Below are 20,247 nucleotides of genomic sequence, written 5' to 3' on the forward strand. Positions count from 1 at the left end.
GTAACATGTTCAAACCATTTTAATGGTTGTTGTAATCAATAAAGAACATAGTATAATTAAATGTTATTAACTTGCGCATTACTGTTGGCCATCAGCAAGATGCTTCATTCCAATCACAGAACAAGTTTCTGTGTCACATGACTAATTGTGGTACATGCCACTAATTCACTGAGTTAGAATTGAGGTTGATGAATCATGCTGAGTGAGGCCTTGTGGGTCTGTGACATGGTCTCGCAGTTACGCGTTCGCTGCTCGTTGCAGTGTTTCACGTTTCGAACCCAGAGGTTGCCCTGATTATTACTCCAGGTGTAATAAACAGAATAATACACGTAGCTTGACAGTGGGCACAAGATCAACTGATGTCATTCGTAAGATTAGGCCATTGCGCTCTGGTGTCGGGATCCAAATATGCCAAATTCTAAAATCCTCTGCAGCTTACTCAATTGGAATTATACATAGCAATCATTGTCACCACTACTGGCAGACTGATACCTGCTTGTTGCTGAGTCACCTTGTGCCTACAGGGGCAGCTGCCACGGTGGGGGGGGGGGGTTCCCATTTCAAATTTCTGACATGAAATGTGATGTAAGGTGCTCTTAGATGCAGCGCTGTATCGTGTGCTTTATAATAAAAAATAAACAAATTATTATCATTGAGGAGGCAGTACAGAAAACAGGTTGCCGACCAATATAAGGTTTCATTTGGAATGCTATTCTCTAAATTGTGTGAGTTTTCTCAATACCCCAATAGGAATTGGTCAAATATTCCATACAGGATCTTCCTGAAAAGTTTTCTTACATGAGGTTTTGCTGTTGTCGTGTAACAATTCATTAATGGAAATCAAATGCTCGCGTTCACAATACAAGCATTGAATCGTGCACATGAGAATGCATTATTTCACAAGTTATGTTATTGACGGAAATTCGACAACTCCATTGAAATCCTGCAGCCTGGACAGATTCCACATGCACCACAGGGGCAAATAAATATTTATTTATTTTTTGAATCATGACCTAGAGCAGTGTCATTTCATCAGGTCATGGCAGGAAATGTAATAAATAGTTTTATGCCAGATAGAATATAAAAAATAATATCTGTGCAAAGTTTTCACTAATAAAAAGAAAAATCGCAAACAATAAAAATTACCTTTGCTTAGTCCAGGGGTCGGCAACCAAACTAACAAGAAGAGGCAATATTTTTGGATTCTTAAAAAAAGAACTCTTATTCAGGAGCCACGTCACGAAGCATGCGGCTCTGGAGCCGCTGGGTGCCAACCCCTGGCTTCGTAAATTACGTCTCACTTGAGTGTGACCTGGACTGTTGCATCTGAACAGTAGGGGGTGCCGTGCGCACGCAGATGCTGTCGGGGTTCCGTGGAGAGGTTTTGGTTTGCTGCAAGTCGGCTTGCAGGATTTACAACCGAGCTTGAGCGCTCCATCCTTTAACTTAGCTGCCCAAGATTTATCACTACTTTATTTTAGCCACTCAACGCCAAGCACTAACATGATTATTGAATGGTACTTTTTGTTTTTGCCTTCGTCCTATAATCCACAGCAGCAGAAAGGGCACTTGGAGCCGTTTTGCATCGCACAGCCTTCATTAGAACTCTGTGTTTGTGCTGTTGCTTGAACTGTGCATTAGCAGCCGAGTACATGCATTCCATTAATAACATCCATTAAGTTGTCTGGCATCGGAAGCTGAGCTTTAAAATTAAAGATTATTTTGCTTTTAATTTAATGGATAGTGTTCATGCTGCACTTGGAAAGAATTTTCTTTTTTCCCCCCTCCCCACCCTCCACTTTCCTATAAACCATTTGTCTCTGTTTAATTAAAGCCAAGCTGCATAGCTGATCTGAAATGAATGCGTCTTAGGAAAAATATGTCTGGCTGACCAAACGCAGCCCTCCTAGGTTTTATTTTTGACTTTTATTTTCTTCCCTTGCTGCAGTAGACTCTAGTGCTTGTGACTTCTTTTCCCCCATTTGTCAATCACACCACTGAAGTTCTGTCCAGCATCTTTTTTTCCAATTTCCCCAAAGAGAGGACAATCTGGCCATGCCCCAGCCATAATCTGTATTTTTGGCAGCCGCGAGTCACTGGGGTTCTGCCTGGAGTGTCACTGGCGCGCACAAACGGACCCAGATAAATCCTCGCTCATTCTATCTCTCCGCACCAGCGGTTTTCCTGGCTCCGAAATAAACCACCGCCTTTTTTTAGGTTTGCAGTTTTTTTCCGTGTGGCTTTTATTTATTTATTCATTCATTCCCTTTTGGAGTGGCCAGGTCTTGGCAAGATTTGATGGCATGCTCTTTGCTATCGTGATTCCAGCTGCCAATGGATGGTGGAGTTAAAGCCTCAATCTGGGTTTATTGCCTGTGATTATTTTCTGGGGGAGATGGAGCCGTGGGTTTATTATTAATTCAAAAGTTTCCGTGTTGCAGCACCTCCCTACTCAAACGAGTGTGTGTGAGAAGATCTCATTTCTTTTGGTGGCTCTTGAGCTAATGGGATAAATCCACATGTTTATGGCGGTGATATTTTATCCTTGGGACAACCACCACTTGACTTCCCCAAAAAAGTGGTATCTATTTTGACTCTCAATAGGCTGGGATAATGGGCTAAGTCGACTTCACATAGGCATTTTAACTCTAAATACTTCTTGTTATGAGTGAAGCAGCCTAATAATAGCACCATCCAGTCGGAGTATATTTATTCTGGTAGTTTATTTTCATTTCCTTAAAGCCTAGATAATAAAAGTGAAGATCATAAGGTTGGAAACAAAAGTTTATAATTCTCTTACCATGTTAAAAATGATGGATTGCTCCTTTTATCAGCTCCCAGTTTTGAAAATATTTTTTTTTACTTTTCATGCCATCCAGAAAAGCTGGCCACAATTTGCAACTTTGTTCTAATTGCATGTGACTCACGGCATCTCTTGGGCCAAGAAGCAGCCCCTTTTAACAAATTTGCATCCGCAATGCGCGCGTAGTCGCCATTGGTACCCGGTCCAGTGCGCGCACCAGCGAGGGTGGGCAAGCCAGCCCCCCATGCCTGCCGTTCACAGCAGCTCTGGAAGGCGGCGCGAGCCAAAGAGAAAGGTCAATGGTGCTGTCTGCTCAGCAGAAACCAGCTGCCTTCTCGCCGCCTCCGATAGCCGTCCCGGATAATAAAACCCCGGTGTCATGGGACCCCAAGTAATTTTCTGCCGTTTAATTGAATTGCCGGGCCTGCAGAACAATAACAGGAGACAAATAACCTGCAGTCCCTTGGCGGCAGAGGGAAGAGCGAGATATGGCATCAATTAGATTTCTCTGGCTCGGGTTGTATTCCCTCCCCAAAAAACACGCACGCAAACACACACACACCCCTGCTTCGATGTGTACGATCACACGCCTGCACGTGTGTGCATGCATGCGTATGTGCGCGTGATCACAGTAGCGTTGTACGTCTGTCTGTGTACACTTGGGTGCATACGGGAGTGTACCTTTTTAAAGGTTGCTAGCTGCGTTTTTGTTGTGCTTTGAATTCATTTGGTTTGTGCTTGTTTATTGCTTGTGCGTTCCTTTTTGTTCCTCCTCCCCTGTTCCTACGATTAAAAACAGTTTGCAAATTGAACCGAGTAACCTTGAGCTATGATTAAAATGGGAGCAAACAGAACGTCACTTTTATCTGTTCCGTCATTGGTAAATGATTTGTTTTTTATTTATTTGCGTGAGATCAGTTTACAGTGAATGAATATGCATATGAGATAAAAGTGATTTTAATTAATCTTTAATAATGAAAATAACCAGCTGTTTCATATGATAATGCAAATAAATCTGGTGGCTCGATGAAAATTCAGACTTTTAGAATTTAAATGCAAAAACAAAAGCAATGTTTTGCCCTTTAATCTGCCTACTCGCATTTTGGTCCACATTAATCAATGACACATTATCCAAAATTTTATTTTAAATGCAAAACAAAAACATGTCGCATCATAACGCACACAAAGAAAATAATGAATGTAGCCTCTCAATGGATGCGTTTTCTCATTTATGAACGTCCCTGAACGTAACATGAACGAGTGGTCTACCTTTTTACCGACGGGGCGTTAAACTTACCGTTTTTGTAAAGATCTGTGTTTTTGTGTCCGCTATGAAATGGCTCGCTCATTCCTCTTGCCTTACTTATTGTGACAATGACCCATAATAAGAATGAGTAAAGGAATGAAGCCTCGCTAAATATGGGACGAGAACAGTTGCCTTAATTGGCCTGGGGGTCTCTGTATGATTTCCTGCAATAAACCTAAATTAATGTATGGCGTACTATCGCGCATTTTAATAATGCTGCATTCGTTCTTAATGCGAGGCGCGCTCACTCTTGACGTTTTTCTAAACGGCCTAACATTTGGCCGTTTGATATCGTACAGAGGCGTCTTCTATTCCTAAAGTTTGCTCGCTTAATGAAATATAAATATCGTCTTGTGTTTTTCAACCTTCCCTCCCATAAAAACTGCCGCTCGTATTGGAGGCTGTCATTTGTCACACGACGCCTTTGAAATGGGTTTGAGCTTTTGTCTTCAAATTCGGAAGAGACGTGGGGCATAAAAGGAGAAAAGCCTGGATTAGGATGTGTTTGCGAAACCTGCTTAAATTGTATAGCCGAGACTTTTACAGTAAAGTACGCGGCCTGCTGTGGCATATTCCTTATTCAGCATTTCTCTCCTGTTTGTATTCCTCATCAGGTCATCTTCTTCAACGTGCAAATGTTGTTTTTCTTTTTCCAAAAATATAACCGTGAGGTGTAAAAATCTAAATTTGTACACTTTATTTCTCGACATCTGATATAATGCTGATTGTAATAATCCAATTACTCGTCTTTGTCACGTTCGAATTTGCTACAGTTATTTTATTAGCATTGGTAATGATAGCAAGGCCACCTGTGCTGAAGTGGCATGTTTTCTGAGTGCCAAGTATTACCAGTAATTCTGACAGTGTTACTGTAAACACAGCTGTGAGCATATGCTCATTTGCACGGAGCCCTCTGGTTTTCAAGGATAGGCCATTGTGTGGTCCTGATTTGGGAGCCGTGTCGTTCTGCAGGAAAGCCTCCTTGAGTCTCAAGACTCAATTTGTAACAAGGTGCAATAATTTTTGAAGAGTGTTTTGTATGTGGGAGAAAAGTAGAGTGAGCACTTGGGGAAAAAGAACTCGCCATGCATACAAGGGGATATCGCTCTTAAAGTCCACACGGACAGGCCCACAAAACCACTTGCTGTATACTGACATCTCCTAACCACCTCCAAGCCCAGCATGGATTTGGGCGTTCGAAAAAGTCTGTGATTCACGTGGTATCCTTCCTACAGAGCACTGGATCACAGGCCTGCTCCACCACATCCCGGCTCTGTTGTATTCATTCCTCTAAACTGGGCCAGCCTGAATTAAGCTACATTTTGTGCAGTCATTGGTGACCGGCCTGATAGCATCAGCTCGCTGCACTTAAGAGCCTGGTTTAATCACGGGTGGCTGCTCGGATTCAAACTGAGCATCATCTCTCTGCAGCTGGCTCAATGTTTTGACCCGCATAGCATTAACCCTTCTTGTAACCATCCAGCCATGTCATAAATATAATCATTTGTTGATGGGTTTTTTGTAACAGAGCTTTATAAGACGATCAGCATGGACTTGCCTGTGGAGGAGAGGCTGTGCCATCTGCTGCAGGCGCTTTCCAGAGTAAGTGTCCGTGCCTTGTGTTGGGTGTGTGAGAGAGAATGAGTGTGCATGCGTTTGTGTGTGTACAGTGTCGTTGAGTGAGTGGGGTGTGTACATGTGTACTCCCTTTGTGTTGCATATGCATGCAGGTGTCTTAATATGTGTATGTGGGTTTGTGTTTTGTCAGTATGTTCCAACGTGCATACGTTTGTGCACACGTGTTTATGTATGCGTCTGTGAGTGAATGTTTGTATGTGTATCGGTATTTGGATGTGTGGTGGCATGCGTGTGTATGCACATGTGTTTGTGTGAGCTAGTGTGTCTTGTGTGTGGGGAGTGGTGGTGCAACGTTTAACGTGCTGCGTAGCAACCCAAGTTTTATTCCCACTCGCAGCCAACACTAGTGACGATTATCTGAACCGGTCCTGGGCCTCGCCAAGGTCGACTTAGCCTCAAATGAGTACCTGGTGTGGTGTGTAAACATTGCCACTGGGGAGACAAAGGCGGTCGGGCATGGTGCTGGCACCCCTCCTCAAGTGCCTTGCCAGATTTCATAGGTGCTCGTGAACAGCACTTGCCCCAATAGTCTATTAAAGCTATGGGGGGGAGGGGGGTCTTTGTCTTGTGTTTGAGCAGTGGTGTAGCGGTTATAGCCCTGCTCTATGAACTCGGCAGCCTCCATTAAATACCCGGCCATGGCTAACTTCAGTTGTGTGTGATCGGAAACTGTCTCTGGACTTCTCCTAGTCTGGCTCAACCTAAAATTAGTGTCTGGTGTGGTGTGTAAAAAATAGAACAGGGGAGATAAAGGTGGTCAGTCTTTGTGCTTTCAATACATCCCCTTGTGTGTTGTGCTGACCTTAAAAGGTGCTCACTAACAGCACTTGCTTCAACAGCCTGTAAAAGTGTATATGAGGGATCTCTGTCTTTTGTGTACGTGCCCTGTGTACTGGATATAGATGTCTGGATTTTTGTCTCTTGAGTGAATTTTTATGGTGCAAAATTGTGCCTACCCATGTATGTATGTCCTTCTGTGTGTGTGTATATGGAGAGGGGCACTGCAGCATTTGGCACGCTGCGCTACGATCACGCTCACGGTCAAGACCAGTGACGATTATCTGAACCAGTTCTGGGTATTTCCTAGGTCTACTCAGCCTCAAATTAGTTATTGGTATGGTGTGTAATCATCGCCATGAGGGAGAAAGGTGGCTGGGTGTGGTGCTGGCCACCCCACCCCCTCCCCTTTGTGTGCCATGCCGGTCTTCATAGGTGCTCGCTAACAACACTTGTTCTTAAACTCTGTTCAGACTAAATGGGGGGGGGGGTCTTTGTCTTTGCATGCGTTTTGTGAGAGTGTGTGTGCATATGTTTATGGGTGTGTACTGCAAGTTTGTACGTGTGGTGTCGGCATCTGTGCCGCACCGCCGGGCTCCCGTTAGTCCTGCTCCATCGCCCACCGCATGCGCAATCACAATCCTGGCGCTCACCCTCGTGTAACACAACACAATCGCGCAGTGCAATACAGCATGGCACATTATTTACATACAGTGTCAAAGTACAATCGTATTTGCACGTGGCATATTGAATTTTGATGTGGACACAGTAGTCATTTAAAACTGTCGATGCCATCTGTCTTAAACAGTTTGACCACATTACATATTTGAAAACGTTTGCATCAAATATATATAATATGGGGAGCAGTGGTTTGTGCATTGCGTTCGAATGTATAGTGGAGTGCACTTTTCCATGTGTGTGACCCCCCCCCCCCCCCGCAGACATACCTGCAAAAGCTGAAACTGTCCGAGGCCGGCGCTGAGGGCTTTGACTTTGCCGCTTTTGAAGACAAAGGTGAATATATGCATGGATTATAGCACACGAATCGCAAGCACGTTTAATTCTGGGTGGGGGATCATTCAATCATTGCTATATTTTTTGCGATGTGTGAGCCCATTGAGACCTTGATCAAACAAAGCAATATAGCAAACCTGTCATGAGGTCAATAACAACAGTCTACAAACCTAATATAATACGAGAACATCTAGAATTGATCAAAAATGACACATTAACATTTAAATATAATTTTTGAGTTGAATAAAATACATACAAAAACATTAGGTTTAAGCTATAGTTCGAACATACAATTTTTGCATTTCACCTGATGTAGCCAGCCCATGATTTTACAGGATCGATAAAATGTGTATCCCCTTGAGAGGGGAGTCAACAAGGGAAATAATGGCCTCCAGAATATGCATGTGGAATTTCCACCAAATGGCTTTGGCCTACAAATGGAGATGATCACTGCCCCCCCATTGTTCCCTTATAACAGGGAGACGGTTTGACTTTATGGCTTTTTTTATTTTATCACCAAATCTATCCCAATTGTGCTATCCGAGTCAATGGCACGATTGGGAATTATGACGCATGACTTTTAAATTGAGATTCTGCTCGTTAAAAGCTGCTCTGTAATTCAGCAGGAGAATAACTCAAAGACAAGAAACTTAGAAAAATGCATGAGTACACCCAGTCCTGTAAAAATCCACGAATGTCTGTCGATTTAAAAATAATATTATTTTATTTGGTAAACTTCTGTTTATTTTAAACAAGATATGATGCTTAAATGATGGTATTGTTTGCTCTAACTTAATTTTCACTGTTCATCTAACGCATGACATTATTTGCAAATGTATGTACAAATAGGCATGTGTTTGCACATGCGTGTAAATGTTTTATTAAGTTCTGTAACAAGCATCTATATAATTTATATATGGTTACATAGGCACAATTAATTATCTCCTAAATGCACTTACAGGTAATGTTCTCATTGTTGACTTGGACGATGCCATTGGCAAACAATAACCTCTTGCAAATGATGTCAAGATTGTCATCCTCCATTTCACAACAGATGGTGCCCTTTGGTTCAATGTAGACGTATACATTTTACAAATACTGGACTTGAGGTGGCTGGTTAGCTTCCAGTTCAGGACCATGAGCGGCATCGTTGAAACCCTGGGTTTGAATCCAGGCAGTCAGCCACTAGTGACTAAAAACACTTTTTTCAATGAAAGTATAATTATTTATCAGTGACTACAAAAAAACCCACCATTAAATTCGAGTGTTTAGTTAATGTATCTTATTCTTGCTCTGTGAATAAAATATATGGTTTGATTGACATACAACACTCTTAACAGAGAATATAAAATGTGTGCTTCTGCTTATGAAGATGAGCTCATAGTAGTCTGCCTGTGACATCATCTGCCACGGCCGTTCTCTGATACAGGGTGATCCACTGCTCGCTGGAGAGTTCCAAATTAGACGTTTCTTCGTATCATGACATAAAATTGGAGATGAAAAATTCAAGTTGGCCCTGATGCGATTCGAGCCGTCGACTCTGCAAACTGTCCCAGTGGCAAGCAAAGCCGACTGCTGCAAGCGATAACCCAGCCTCAATATCCGTGCTTGGCGTGCCCCTCCAGTGCCGCTTCACCCCACGGGGTCGTACTTCCGTGCCAGACCGTCTTGGGACTGCCATGGTTTCCATGGAAACAGGCCGCTTGATTGCTGCTAGGCTGCGCTTCGTGGCGGAGATTGGGGCTGTGAAAAACGTGTGGCAAATCACCACTAATTAACAACCTAGGTGCCACCTATTGTCGGCGCTTGCCTGGCTGACAGCGGAAACTTGGCATCTAATTTTCAGATCGTCATCAATATCATTAACTTGGCTATAATCGTTATAATTGGATGCATCATTATTGTTCCTTGAATTGTTACTGTTAAATTCCCATTCATTTGGTGGTGGTGTTGTTGTTGGCTTCATCATTGTTCTTGTTTAAGTGTTATTTTTAATTGTTGTTGAAAATATTAACATTACACGTTGCTGGCAACATAGCAATATTGCACTTCAATTAATTTTGTTTAACTTAGGGTGGATTCACATTGCATCACTTAATTTACATGACTTAACAGAATGGCCGCTTAAGCCTCCCATCACGAGGGTATAACGTTAACACAACACTGTATTCGCTCACTCGGATGAACTTCGTAATGTGTACATGTACATTCACTGGAGCCGCAGCCCATCAGAGTTAGGGTGGAGTAAAGTGTTCGGAAATGTTTTGAATAACAATCAAGATTTTTAAGCAATCGTCACATGCCACATGAACACAACCCTAATATTAAGCTAAGTTCAACTGTGGTGGTGCAAGTGCATATCACGTAATGTATTGCACGTGGCATTCACTTGAGTCAAATTCGGCATACACCCACCCCTACTCCTGTGAAACGAGTTTCATTATTTGTTTTGCAAGGGAGATAGCGAAAACATCACATGAACAGCTTTTGTGGCTTCTACCACATGTTATGATAACATTAATTTTTTTTAGTCAACTTGAAATGAATTAAACCTAATGTCGCTTTAGTCTATAGCTCGACAAAGAGTGATGAAAGTTGATTCTTGCTAAGTTATTTTTTTGATGTGTTTACTTTGAGCTCCTGAAAATAATTTTTATTCATCAACCCACCGTTATTTTAAAACGTATTGTTAATTCGTTTATTTCTGTTGTGCCACGACTATTTACACCAGGGGAAGGGAAAAAAAAACTGAGTACATGTGGAAACCTACTTTCCATCCCTCCCGCTGAGCACTGGCAGTTTTTAAATATTTGTTCTCCTAGCGCTCAATTATAAAATGCAGATGCACAAGAACACAAGCGTTAATTGCAAACGTGGAATAAACACAATTATCTTTTACGCCTCGTGTTTTTCTGCGCGCGTTTGCGTGTGTTTGCGCTTTTACATTTGATGATCGTTCTGCCGCGGCTGCTCGGAGGAAATGCGACTTTTCTTCTGTGCTGCTACTGCCCATTTTTCATGCCAGACCCCAGTGCTCCCTGGCTTATGAGGCCCCATTCCAAATCGATAGCATAATTCTATGTAGGTCCCAGGGGAGTACAGATGCTCCTGTTTTTGAGACCGTATCATGGCGACTACCTCCACGTGCATTGTGATGCAGGGATGTAGCAAAAGCTGTGCAGTGGGAGAGGTGATCAGGATATTTCTAATTGTTGCCTTTGCAAAATTTGCATGGTGTCTACCCAGTAATGTCACCAAGTCTGAAGACTCTCAGGAGGTTCCTGCTTGGATGTTTGGCTCATAATTATTTTGGTTTTGTGCGGAAGGAAGCTGAAATGTTTTGAGAAAACCCACTTGTGCAAAGGAATAACCATTCAAATGTCGTTATCCAGACAGCCTTGAGATAAACCTACTTGCTGTACTACCTCTTACAGCATCTTGTTGCTATGCAAAGTTGATGTGCCACACATCTTGGCTCTTTATCTGTGTGATCCACCAGTCCTGCCTCTTAAGTCGCTGGATTACAGATGTGTGTTGAAATGTGCTGCTAATTAACCCTGTTTTTCCAATGTTGCCATTCTCCTAATTTTTGGTTGTATATGTAATTTAAGGTGGCGTCTATTTAAATTGTACAATGCCGTATTACAAAAAAAATAATTACCACAATCTAACGTTAATATCAGGAGGTGTTAAACCAATATCTTCAGATACCTAAGACGCCAGGTTTTTTTGTGATGCTAAATAAAGCAGAATGGTACGAGGCGCGATATTAACGGCGCTGTTCTCGTTGGCAGTTTAATAAAACGGAAATCGCGCTGAAAGCATCAAAATTATTCGCAGGCGTTCCGACGGTGGTGGAGAGGCGCGCCTGTTTAAACAACGGCGTGCAATCAGGCTGCCTGTCTTTGACGGGCTGTTAATATAAATGACGTTCTGTGCCGGTCGGGACAATGTGCTGAACTCCGACCTTTCCATTATCTGTCGTACCAGCCATGCAGTGCGTGAGCGAGGCTATTGGGGCCCTTAAGAAGGATGGGACGTTGCAGCGATGCACCGAACAGCCTAAAAGGTGAGATGAGAACTGACGCGCTGACTACAAAATGACGCCATTATAAAACAAGGAATGGCAACAACAAAAAATGTCGACCCTCCTGTTGTCTTCCCCTGTTATTTGCTTTTTGTGTGAAACACGCAGCCATTTGGATACTGAATGAGTCGCGGCAGTTTTCTTAAGGTGCTGCCAAACAAAAATATTACACCTTTGACGTTAATGTTGATTTGCTGGTGACGATTGGCATCTCTTGTGCTGGCAAGTGAATTGCTGCACAAAAACACTTGGCGTTACTGTACAATTGCTGCTGCCTATGACCAAATAACCTGGAATGCGCCCGGTCTCGTTAGATTTTGGAAACGAAGGCAGGGTTTGAGCTGGAATCGTGCTTGGATGAGTGGCCACGATGCATGCCAAGTTGTCGGAGGCAGCTTCGGGGCTGTACTTTGTAGCGGTCAGCATAGGACCATGCAACAATGTTAATTTATGTACTGTAATTCTGCGCTTCGACATCTACGCGCCCTGCCTTTGCCAACCCTCACTGACCAGCGTGGTTAAGTACGGACGAATAACCCCCTTATGACCTCATGGCTTGGGGAAGCGTTCATCCAACAATAGCTTAACAAAGGGCGATACACTAAAACCTTGGATTGCGAGTAACTTGATCTGCGAGTGTTTTGCTAGACGAGCAAAATTTTTAAATAAATATTAATTTGATAAACGAGCGAGGTCTTGCAATACGAGTAGTACGTGTACACGCTTTGTCTACCGAGCGTCACGTGATCACAACTGATATACGAGTGCTTTGGATTACAAACACGTTTCCGGAATGGATTATGCTCGCAATTCAAGGTTTTACTGTACATACATAATTTTTGCTCGATGATGAAATGTCGCTCCGTTGAGAACGTTACTTCAACTCCCAACCAGGATTGATTCGCGTCGTTGTGTGGCAGTGAAACGGATACAGCTTGGTTGAGGCTGCAGCTCTTGGTGTGAAGGCAACAGTTATTGTCCATGTGAGAGATTCGCCTCTACCATAGGAATGTGGAATATCCACCACTGACCCAGAACCATCGTTGGAGGAGAGCACACCACCTCATACTCATTTTGGCATTGTAACATAATAGCTGGGTGACTTGGTATAATAATCGGTTCAAGATTGAAGTCAAGTTGCGCATTGCCATAAAATAAATCGATGCACTTTCAGTATAGACGACTAAAATAATCCCGTATCAAGCCGTTGATGGAGATTGGTTGGGGGTAATATAATCCATGAATCATCCAAGCTTATGGGAGACCCAACAGCATTCATTGTTTTATGGTACATTTTTTATAATATGCTTATTACCACACTGCTTTGCTTGATGGCTACGAGATCTGAAATTCACATTTTTGTCCGACGGACATCGTGGTGCATCCCTGCAATCGAGTTCTTGTTGGATTATGTTCACACCATCACACAGTGCCATTGAGGTAGGCAGTATAGCAGGTAGTTGCCAATCTATTTTTGCACATTGTGTGTGTCATACCCTTGTGTGTGTTTTCCATAGGGTATTATGGTTTCCTCACAACAACAACAAACGCATCGATAAGGAATTGGGCTAAACAACCCAATGCGAACACCTCCTGAAAGAGATACTTGAGACTTGGTGAACCTTTCGCGGATACATTCAAAGCGATTATTATTTATGTATTAATGGAAAAGAGGAATTAATCTAACCTAAGAGAGTACACCCACTTACAGAACAATGTTATTCGCCTGCTTTGAATGGCAGTATTTTATTTTTTTACACCCCCCCCCCCCTTCATGGCAGACCATTCAAAAACGGTTCTGCCATGTCTATGAGGGACATCGCACTTTATTGGATGATAAATTGTTGCAGATTGGAGTGGGGATTCTTTTTCATTGTGCCACACTTAAAAACCAGGCAACCTGGAAACCCCATTTCATTTCTTTCGGCAGGGGGAAAAAAAAAGCGCCATTTAATATTCAAACCCTCGGCATTAATTATAATAATACTATTTAACAGACATTAGCATTTTGACAGTGCATTAAAAAAAAAGAGAAATTCGATTGCTCCTGCGTTGATTTATGCCTCATTAATATTAATGTTTTCACTCTCCAATTTACCAACCGAGCAGTTGCTCATTTGTGTAAGTATCGTTGCGAAATTGGAAGGCAAAAGGGCAGCGTTGTCATAGATCGGAAATGAACTGTGGTGGCCGAGACGGTGTTTGTGAATCTCTCGGCATGACAGGGCCGGTTTTAAACGATCAAGAACAATGTCTGAAAGTTCTCAAGTGCACGCTTTCCCATTGAACGCACTGTGGGTGCAGTGTTCGTGTAAAGTGAGCTATTGAATGCTGACCTACACGCTTTATCTAATTTTGTGCTTGCCCGGTGCTCTCAAAGCATTTTCTCATTTGTTGGTTTAATAGGTGGCTCTCAATTTAATGACTTTTTCAACACGAATACAGCTATATGTTATAAATATTTAGCAGAACATGTAATGAAGTGGGGGGGTAGAGTGGCGTTGCAGTGCTTAGAATCCTTGCGTTGAGTGATATCTGAAACGGTCCTGAGCTTTTCCTCCCTTCAGCTGACACTGTCATGTATGATCAAAAAACCCCCACGACTCACACGGGGTGGGGGGGGGGGGGGCTGTGTAAGTGTTCATCCAGCAGTGGATTGAAAAAGGCCTGGAATAGAAAGAGTATTTTAATCATTGTTATATACAATTTTTTTTTATTATTGGTGCTCTGAGATCCATTGTTTAAGGGTGCCTTTTGAATTTAATTTATTATGATGGCGGAGTGTTAATTAGCGACGCAGCACAATTATCATCTTCATGAACATTATCGTTGCATTACATCATCAACCATTCATCCATTGCTGGATGAACTTCATCCTCCTGTACTATGGCTACCATCCACCTCACTGCCACGTCTCCCTGAACATATCACTGCCTACTAACAATAAACAATAATCTGCATCTTCCAATTGATTATTGTGATGCAGCCTCCTCATTGCCTTTTGAACTTTCGCAGCTTAACATTGCATCGTGGGGCTGTGTAGTATGCATTGTCTAGAATAATGATCTTGTTTGGCTGGCCGTGCATGTATATATATTTTTTATACTTGGTGTAAATTTCACACCTTACCATTGTTTCAGGTTGTGCTTTACCATATGTATGCATGTTGTGAGTGGGCAAGTGTGAACATGTGTGTGTGTATATGTATGTAAGTCGACCTATGGTACCTGGGTCTGTCCCGTGACCTGCCTGCACATAACCTGGCACAAGTGCCATGGGGACGTCACCGCCACTTCGTGGCGAATGGCGGTTGTTGTATGTGGGGAGCGATAGTGCAGCGGTTTGCGCATTGCGCTATGAACCCAGCAACCGGAGTTGGATTCCTGCTGACGGCTACTAACACCAGTGACAATTATCTGAACTGGTCCTGGGCCTCCCCTAGGTCGACTCAGCCTCCAATGAGTCCCTGGTGCAGTGTGTAAACATGGTCACTGGGGAGACAAAGGCGGCCGGGTGCGGTGCTGGCCACCTGCTCCCTCGTGTGCTCTACCGGCCTTCATAGGTGCTCGCTAACAGCACTTGCCCCAACAGTATGTTAAGGCTATATGGGGTGTCTTTGTTTTATATGTATGTTTGAGAATGTGTGAGGAGTGGTGGCATAGTGGATAGCGCAATTCGCTGTGAACCCAGTGACCTGAATTCCCGGCCACGGCTAACATCAGGAGTGAGTGATATTAAAATCGATCCTGGAACTCTCCTAGGTTGACTGAGTCTTAAATTAGTACCTGGTATGGTGTGTAAACGTCAGCAGGGGGGGAGGAGACAGGCATTGGGGTGTGATTCTGACCATACCACTTTATCGTGTGTCGTGCCGGCCTCAATAGGTGATCACTAACAGAATTTTCCCCAACAGTCTGTTAAATGTTTTCCGGGGGATCTTTGTATAAGAGTGCATATGTGTGTGTATGTATATATATGTGAGAGTGTTATTAGTATTTTATTTCTCGTTTTATATTTTCGACATTTTTTCCCTTCACTTTTCTATTTTTATTGCAAACCCAAAGTTCACAATGAAATGAAACCCACAATTGTAAAAAAAATATGATTCAAAGCCAATTGAAAAGTTTAATTTTATTTCCTTTTTTTATAACCATTCATCAATTTATTTCAACGGACCTAATTTAAAGTTTTTATGTTTTTCGGATGATGTTGTTTTAAAGCTATCCCATTTCCTCGTGACCACAATTGGGTGGCTGTAATTGGGAAAGAAATGTTTTCATGCAATAAAAACCGAGGAGCTTTAATTACTTAGTGTCTACAGCTTTAGTATTTCATCCGTACAATAGGGACTCCTTAGATGTGAAATACTATACATTCTCTAACAGTAACTACACACACGCACATAATTATGACACATATATAGTACATTTGTGCACACATACATATATGCGCACACACACGTGCAATATAGCTGCAATGTAATATTGATCGGCCATGTAACGATGCATCAATTCAAGTCGTGCATGTAAGAATCTATTACTCGCAATTTATGTAAAAATAATAATTATAGTCCTTGTGTAAATCCACTGCTAGATGAAGGTCGTTTCGACGCTCTTTCACCGTGATACTCAGTTCACAGTTGGTGAAGCGGGTGTCCCAAGTTCAGGTATTATTCACCAGTGATATCCCTAACTGGGAATCTAGCCCAGGTCTTCCGGGGTTCATCGCGCGGTATGCAAACCAATGCTGCGACCATTCCCAATTTACATTGAAGCCAAAGGGACGTAAACAAACCGGAGAAAAGAGATGAAAAAAATGAGAGGCAATGCAAACGAGATGTTAAAATTATGGCTCCGTAAAAAATAACATTTATTTAAAAATGCAATTGTGCTAAAAATGCATTGCTGGCGTGGAGTGAATCATTAGATTACGTAATATTATTACATTATCTATTCACTACCAGTCTCTGTGCATTTCCACGTTTGCACATGCTGTTAATGAGACCCAGATCGCAATCAAAGTCGTTCCTCCAAATCCACCAGATTCGGTGATTGTACACATACTGTGATCATTGCTTGTGTTTCATAATGAAGTGACATGGAAATCCTTTTATAGACAAGGAGTGGCTTTTTATACTGTTTTATTTGTACACAGTTTAATATTTATTCAATGGACACATTAACACTTGCATAGCTATTTGGGCGTTTAATATTTTCAACCCTAAACCTTCAAATTGGATTTTGGCCTGTATGGAAGAGGCTTACCGTACTTGTGCATGTGTTTTTGTGGGGAGTGGTAGTATTAGTGGTTAGCGCACTGTGCTACAAACCCAGTGACCCGGGTACGATTCACGCTCACGGTCACCACCAGTGACGATTATCTGAACCGGTCCTTGGCCCCCCCTAGGTCGACTCAGTCTCAAATGAGTATCCGGTGCAGTGTGTAAACATCACCACTAGGGAGACAAAGGCGGTCGGGCGTGGTGCTGGCCACCCACCCCTCGATTGCCGTGCCGGCCTTCATAGGTGCTCGCTAACAGCACTTGCCCAACAGTCTGTTAAGTCTACACATTATCTGTGTGTGTACACGCATTTGTGTATGTGGATAGTAGGCCATTGGCATAGCTGTTAAATCATTATGGAAATTCGATTGACCCAGGTTAGTTTTATAACGATTGATATGTGATCACAGCCTGGGCTTGTGAAGACTGTTAAGCCTAACATGAGTACTTGGTGTGCTTTATCAACATCAACACTTGGCGGGGGGACAAAGGTGGCCGAGTGTTTGGTGCTTGCCAAACCGTGTACCGTGATTGCCTTAATAGGTACTCGCTAACTGCATTTGCCCTGCAGTCAATGGGCTCGCTGTAGTGGGCAGCAAAGTGGTCGCATAACACACAAAAAAATCCCCACATAATAGACTCACATTTTAATCCGTGAGCATCCAGAGCAGCTGCTTCTATTGTGGGACCCTTTTAGGTAGACTCAGCCTCAAAGTAATTTACCTGGTGTCTTGTCAACACCGGTGATGAAGGGACTCGGGGTTGGGTTTGGTGCTCATGGCCTCACGGCTTCTTGTAATATGTTGACCACATCGGTGCTGACTAATAACACCCCCCCCCCCCCCCCCCATCAGTCTCATCGAGCTCAAAGTTTGACCATTGTGCAGTGTGTCCTCAAAATACTGAGCTTGCAGAAGGGTGAAGAACTCCAGTACAGGATTTACATTTTATCAACAAAACCACTATTTCCATTTAGCCCATCTACAGAATATTTAGTACGTTTACAGATTAAAAGTGTAAAAAGCAAGATGAAAGACAAGTAAAAGCACGCCACAAAAAACCACGATCCATTGCTGCAGCAGTTGTGACTGCACAGGTACTAAAGCGGGACTGCCTGGCACGTGACGTGTCTGCGCAGCATGGGGACGCTGTGAACAACGCGTCGGTATTGCTTTATTTGTGAACTAACATTTTTGAGCTTCAGGATTGCTATTTTTTTATTTTTATAGCTGCCCCCCACATACCCCCCCTTCCAAAAATATATATATAATCCTGTAATGTATATGCAGCACGTTATTATCCTCCCCATTTATTTTAAAGGACACCCTATGTAAAAACATTTTTTGTCATACGCCATTGGCAGTAAGCACATGAACGAGACCCACGACATTCCCACAACATTCGTCAATAACACTGCCCTAAAAAGGAAAGATAGATTAGGTGACATATTGGACAATGGCCCGTTTTCATAGTGTGTACTTTTACTTTCTCACAGCAAAAACACTTGTGCAGATAATTGTTTTGGCATTTTAAAATACAACTTGTATCCTTTATGCTCGAGTGCCTTGACAAGGTGACGACTTATTCACGCATGCACTTCACTGCGTTAGAATAATGTCACGTTGTTTGCAAAAAGCGTCGTCAAGGTGACCCTCTGAAAGGCTAACAAATACCGCTAAGGGCCTGATGAATTTCTCTATTGCATTGCCAGTGCAGGACGGCCCAAATTTTATGCACCATTTAAGGCTTCAATTCGAATGGGATGACCTGTGTTTGATTCATTTTTTCCCCCACCCGAAAAAAAATGGCGCAAGTCAGATGGAGGTTGCGCATTTTGTTTCGTTCGCTGCACAACGCACTTGACCTGTCACCGCCGCACGCAAATTTGTCCTCAAGTATAGATTCGTGAATAATGGAACCTTGGAGCATTTCGCGAGAGAGGGCTCCAAACATTTGTTTTATGTTTTGAGATGCGCTTGGAGAGGAAAATAATAATAAAAATGCCGCAACAAAGGTCTGCTTGTAATATCTGTGCGCATCATGACCAAGGCCGCTGTAAGATTTGGCAACGTAAGTAATGTGCGGTCACATGTTGTGCGATGTGACAAATCTTTGGCAAGCTCTGTATTACAGTCATTAACTCCCTCGCCCATACCACCACCGCACTCTTGCAGAACACTGGCAAGACGTTTAATTTATCGCAGGGGAGCCTGTACTTATTTTTCCTAAACGCGATTCATAACCGACTGCAGCAGAATGATGCATCACCACGTTGCTTTTGGCTTGCGTTGTCATTAACGTCGTTATTTTAAAGCCCCGTTACCTTGAGGGTTTTTTGTGTTTCGGCAAGAATTGTATACGGCTATTTAGGCGGCAGCTGGAAGAATGCGGTGATTGCTAGGTCGGTGAATGGGTTAACCTTCACCCTGTCGTGTGCCCATTCTTTGTGCCGGTCTCAGCAGCTTAGACAATCTCCGATAAATACTTTATCCATCATCATCACTTGTGCCTGTTTTTTTTCTTCATTGCCTGCACAATTATTCATTAATTGGAAATATGTTAAGTGCCCTACTATTTATGACAGGATTTAATTGACTAAGTTCATTAGAAGCGTGAAATATAATTGGATTCTCACAAAACACAGTTGCTTGTGTGTTTTTTTTGTTTTGTTTTTCATATTTTACTTGAAGTGGATTTGAATGGAGGCGGTAATGTGTTTGCACAAGAAGCCTCGCCTTTGTTCCTCGTTTCGATTTTAGTGCTCTCTTTGCCACTGGGCTAACTTAACATTGATTAGTAATGTTCATCTTCAAAACGAACAAAAATCAAACCCTCCACATCTACTGTCCAATCATGGCTTTTAAGTGGAGCAGCGCATGCAAGCCATTTGCAACCAACACAGTTAACCCTTTTTCCACCCCAGCCACACAAAGCCATTTTCCACGTAACTTTGAAACTTAGGCTGCGCACTACCCATTTAACACGCTGACAATTGCTACCCAGCGTTCATTTCAGTCCAACTCGTAATGGGAGAGGAAGTTCAATCCACACACCTTTTCTTTGCTTTTTTTTGATTACCTACATATACAGACAGGTGCCTTCTTTCTTTTTGGGGCGTGATGCAGCACAGAGTGGGGTTAAACTCAATCCGAACCCAGCTTCCCTTCATGTTATTGCTTGTCCTTATTCACTCTGCTGTCCTCGCTTGCGATATGAGCAGGCCCTATACGTTATTGAAAAAATATTGGCCGGATTAGACCTAATGCCGTTTTTCTTCACCCGCGCCAAAGCCACGGCTGTGAAAAACAGCGGAAATGCAGCCTGCCGCACCAGGTGATTTA

General features: G+C 42.8%; 2 protein-coding genes across 4 annotated transcripts in view; one reads left to right on the forward strand and one right to left on the reverse strand.

The window, feature by feature from the left end:
* The window catches only part of LOC133341875 (pre-B-cell leukemia transcription factor 1-like), an 801,687-nt gene that overhangs the window by 495,347 nt on the left and 286,093 nt on the right, over window positions 1-20,247 (reverse strand). The gene's annotated exons all lie outside the window — the stretch shown is intronic.
* Window positions 1-20,247, forward strand: part of DSN1 (DSN1 component of MIS12 kinetochore complex) — a 62,836-nt gene that overhangs the window by 9,195 nt on the left and 33,394 nt on the right. For all 3 annotated transcript variants that reach the window (XM_061550671.1, XM_061550672.1, XM_061550673.1), the window contains 3 exons: window positions 5,638-5,711; window positions 7,466-7,538; window positions 11,529-11,607. In XM_061550671.1, coding sequence (XP_061406655.1) covers window positions 5,638-5,711; window positions 7,466-7,538; window positions 11,529-11,607 — 226 coding nt within the window. The remainder of the gene's footprint in view (window positions 1-5,637; window positions 5,712-7,465; window positions 7,539-11,528; window positions 11,608-20,247) is intronic.

The sequence above is a fragment of the Lethenteron reissneri genome, chromosome 12, assembly GCF_015708825.2.
Source record: "Lethenteron reissneri isolate LAM-NWPU_2019-01 chromosome 12, ASM1570882v1, whole genome shotgun sequence".
Classification (NCBI taxonomy): domain Eukaryota; kingdom Metazoa; phylum Chordata; class Hyperoartia; order Petromyzontiformes; family Petromyzontidae; genus Lethenteron; species Lethenteron reissneri.